This window comes from Nycticebus coucang, chromosome 9 (assembly GCF_027406575.1).
Source record: "Nycticebus coucang isolate mNycCou1 chromosome 9, mNycCou1.pri, whole genome shotgun sequence".
NCBI classification, from domain to species: Eukaryota; Metazoa; Chordata; class Mammalia; order Primates; family Lorisidae; genus Nycticebus; species Nycticebus coucang.
The window spans coordinates 50666867-50671537 of record NC_069788.1 but is presented as its reverse complement, the minus strand read 5'-3'; the positions used below and the strand labels follow the sequence as shown (position 1 = coordinate 50671537).

The 4671-nt window shown below is 38.4% G+C and overlaps 1 protein-coding gene across 1 annotated transcript; it reads right to left on the bottom strand.

Annotated features, from left to right (window-relative positions):
* Positions 1-371: 371 nt before the first annotated feature.
* On the bottom strand, positions 372-1310 carry LOC128594953 (olfactory receptor 2B11-like). The gene has a single exon (XM_053603893.1). The coding sequence runs from the start codon at positions 1308-1310 to the stop codon at positions 372-374; it is 939 nt and encodes a 312-aa protein (XP_053459868.1).
* Between the last annotated feature and the right edge of the window lie 3361 nt (positions 1311-4671).

Below are 4671 nucleotides of genomic sequence, written 5' to 3'. Positions count from 1 at the left end.
CAGTGGGTAAGGCGCCAGCCCCATATACCGAGGGTGGCGGGTTCAAACCTGGCCCTGGCCAAACTGCAACAACAAAAAAATAGCCTGGTGTTGTGGCAGGCACCTGTAATCCCAGCTACTCTGGAGGTTGAAGCAAGAGAATCGCGTAGGCCCAGGAATTGGAGGTTGCTGTGAGCTGTGTAATGCCATGGCACTCTACCAAGGGTGATAAAGTGAGACTCTCTCTCTACAAAAAAAAAGAAGAAGAAACATGACATAATTTGCAAGAAGAATATGTAACATGAGATATGATTAGGAGGCCAAAATGAGCTATTAGAGAAACCCATATGAACCTATGCTAAGTGTTAAATAGTTTGATATCCACTCAACTATCACTTGGAGGTGAAAATACTCCTCATCAGGGTGCTTAATGCCCCCTTTACATCCTTATTCCTCAGGGTGTAGATGAAGGGGTTGAGGGTAGGAGTTACCACTCCATAAAAGAGAGCCATGAACTTAGGCTGGTCTCTTGAAATGGAGGAGGGAGGCTGAAGGTACATGCTAATGGCTGGGCCATAAAATAGGAACACTACCATGAGATGGGAGGAACATGTCCCAAAAGCCTTTTTCCTTCCCTCAGAAGATTTAATCTTAAGTACAGCATGTCCAATACTAGCATAGGAAGCAAGAATTAAACATAGTGGAAGGGCTAACATAAAAATGCATACCACAGAGAGTGTGAGCTCATTTGCACCCTTTTCCCCACAGGCAGTCTTTATCAGAACAGGAATCTCACACACCAAGTGATCCAGTTTATTGAGACCACATAGTGGCAATTGTAAGGTAACAGTGGCCTCTGTGACAGCGTAGGTTACTCCACTCAGCCACACCGTGGATACCAAGAGAATACAGATGCGTTGATTCATGATGAGGGTATAGTGCAGGGGTCTGCAGATGGCCACATAGCGATCAAAGGACATAATAGCCAAGAGCAAACATTCTGTGCCCCCCATTATGTGAAAGAAATAAAGCTGAACTGCACAACCCATATAGCTGATGGTTTTCTTAGAGCTTCCCAGGTTAAAAAGCATCTGAGGGACAATGCTTGTAGTGTAACACATATCCAAAAAGGAGAGGTTGGTGAGGAAGAAATACATGGGGCTGTGAAGACGAGAATCCAACCTGGACACCAGAATGATGGCGATATTTCCCATTATAGCCATGGGGTATGTTATGAGAAGAATGACAAACAGAGGAAGCTCTAGCCAAGGCCGGTCAGCAAAGCCTAGTAGAATAAACTCTTCAGGGTGGCTTTCATTAATTAGTGACATTATCTTCAATGTGTATCACCTATAATAGGGAAGAGGCAAAGAAGTTAAGACTACGGTCAATGACAAAATGTGATGCATTGATTGTCCGCTTATAGAAATAGGGAGCAGTAAGTTGAGGTCAAAATAACATAAAGGATCTAGTACCCTGTGATCTAATTTCCCTTCCTGACACTGCAAATTAAATAATGCAACCGTTCTGAAATTGAATTTCCTCCTCTATAGAAGTGACTGTGTTTTGGAAACTCCAAGACAATGGTTTTCAAACTTTGGATTGTGGGGTGGTGCCTATGGCTCAGTGAGTAGGGCACGGGCCCCATATACTGACGGTGACAGGTTCAAATCTGGCCCGGCCAAACTGCACCAAAAAATTAGCGGGCATTGTGGGGCGCCTGTAGTCCCAGCTATTCGGGAGGCTGAGACAAGAAAATCACCTAGGCCCAAGAGCTGGAGGTTGCTGTGAGCTGTGATGCCACAGGACTCTAGTGAGGGCAGCAAAGTGAAACTCTGTCTCTAAAAAAAAAAAAAGCAAAAAAACAAAACAAACTTTGGGTTGCTTAACCATCAGCCGAGGAGGCTGTTAGAATGAAGTTCATTGGTTTTTCAGGTGTCCGATAGAGTAGCTGTGGCATGGGGGCCAAGGAATTGGATGGTTTATTTTCAGAAACACTGCTGCAAGCCATTACTGAAATGTTAAGAAAGGTGAAAGTATTGAGGTAGCAATGGTGCAAGGGAAAGGAGGAGCACTCATGGAGCTATCAGCATCATCAGACAGCCTTGTCTAGTCCCAGCTGGTTAGCTCAATAATCATATTATCTCCACAGGGAATAAAAAGACTTTGGATTTAAATAAATCCACTTTAGTGATTTGAAATTGAACAAGAAACATTTTTATCCTCAGTTCCCTCAAATATAAATTGGGAGAATTAAGGTGCAGTGACAGAGATTTCTCCATGTTCAGGAATTTGTTTCTTCATTTCTGTGTTTTTGTTTTTTTTTTTGCAATACTACTGAGCTCAACATTTGGGCATATGATCTTTCATGTTAAATTTTAGCTAATTTATCCTTCTTGAAGCCATTTTCCTTTATCAAGTGAGATTACAATCCCATTTTAATATGAGAGTTTGGTTAGTAATCATGACCCATTGATTGTACATAGCTACAAATATATTTTTTAACTCCCACTAATTGCTATCAGGAGAAAAGTCAATATCCAAATTCAGGTCCAGCAACACTCAAATCCAGAAATTGTTTTACATTTTCAGGAAATTCCTTTGTTTTTTGGCTAAAGAGCCCACTGAAACACAAAATCAATTAGCTGAGTGAAGTAGTATTTTAAGAAAGATTGATTAATCTTTTGTTTATACATATATTTTTATTTAGTGGTAGTATAGTTCATGAAAGTCATAATCTTCTGTAAAATAAGGATATCAAGACGGGATGTTAAGATAGCACCCCACTTACAAAATTCTGAGTCACTTACTCTGTCAGTCAATTAGTGGTTTAATAATAACAGATTACATTTATAGGTTCACAAAGCAGTTTCCACATTGTCTGTTTCCTTAAATCCTCAGCCATACTCTGAAGTTTCACACAAAGCTACTCAAAGATAAGATATAAATGTTGCCCGTATCCTATGCCAGAAATGTGCAATAACAACAATAAAATAATAATTCCAACTAATCTTTAATGAGTCTTATGTGCCAAATACTCCAATGAGCTTATTACACTCATTAAACCATTTAGTACATACCCCATTTCCTATAACAAAGGAAATTTTCATATCTATGTTTTAGGATATCATTAATCATTCAATCCCATGGTCTGCTAATGGCTAGGGATGTTCTGAAGATAAAATAGTAATCAACGTCTGAAATCAGCTAGTGAGATATTGAGACTATAAATTCAGAGTTTCAAGATTCCAAAGAGGGCAGCTGTACTCTAGCAATATTTCTTAAATGGATGTGGCCCCTAAACATTATTTAGGATATATGGTACAACCTGTACAGAATAATACAATACTGAATCTTGTAGGCAATTATAACAAAATAGTAAATATTCATATATCCAAATATGTCTATCTAGGCATACCTATCTAAGCACATCTAAACATAGAAAAGGTACAGTAAAATATGGTTTAAGAGATAAAAAAAATGGCAGATGGGTGTGGTGGCTCTAGCCTGTAATCCTAGCACTCTGAGATGGAGGCAGGTGGATTGCTTGAACTCAGTAGTTCTAGACCAAACTGAGAAAGAGTGAGACCCATCTCTACTAAAAATAGAAAAACTAGCTCAGCCTTGTGTGGAGAGCCTGTAGTCCCAGCTACTCAGAAAGTTGAGGCAAGAGGGTCGATTGCTTGAGCCAAAGAGTTTGAGGTTACCGTGAGCTATGATGATGCCACAGCACTCGACCCAGGGCAACAGAGTGAGACTTTGTCTTAAAAAAGAAAAAAAGTTACAAAATAAAAATAAAAAATAGTACATCTGCATAGGGTACTTACCACGAATGAAACTTGCTCTACTGGAAGTTGCTCTGGGTGAGTCAGTGAGTTGTAAATGACTGTGAAAGCCTAGGGCCTTACTGTACACTTTATAAACAATCTGTATCTAGGTGGCACTAAATTTATAAAAAGAATTTTGTTTCTCCGATAATAAATTAACCTTAGGTTATTGTAACATTTTTACTTTATAAACTTTAAAACTTTTAAAAGCATTTTAACCCTTTGTAATAACAATTGCCTTCAAACACAAGTCCTTGTATAGCTGTACAAAAATATTTTCTTTCTTAATCACCTTATTTTATGTTTTTTCTATTTTTATTTATTTTTTACTTTTTAAACTTTTTTGTTGAAAACTAAGATGTAAGCACACACATTATTAGCCTAGGCCCATACAGGGTCAGATCATCAACATTGCTGTCTTCCACTTTTACATTTTTGTCTCAGGGATAATAACACACATGGGGCTGTCAGCTCCTATGGCAACAATACCTTCTTCTGGATACCTTCTGAAGGAACTTCCTTGGGCTACTTTACAGTTAATTTTTTTCTATAAGTAGAAGAAGAAAACTGTAAAATAATGGTTAAAAAGTATAGTTTAGTAAATATATAAACCATTAACATAGTCATTTATTATCATTATCAAGTATTATGTATTGTATGTGCTATATTGTTATATGTGTATATGACTGGGAGCACGGTAAGTTTCTTTACATCAAGCACCACCACAAACACGTGAGTAATGCCTTGTTCTAACACCTTACTGCAAGCTAGGACGTCACTAAGTGATGGAAATTTGTCAGCTTTAATATAGTCTTAAGGGGGATTGCTTGCATATATGTGGTCAGTCTTTGACCAAAATGTCATT

Coding starts and splice junctions, on each gene's coding strand:
- LOC128594953 (XM_053603893.1), bottom strand. CDS start 1,310: ATGTCACTAATTAATGAAAGCCACCCTGAAGAGTTTATTCTACTAGGC.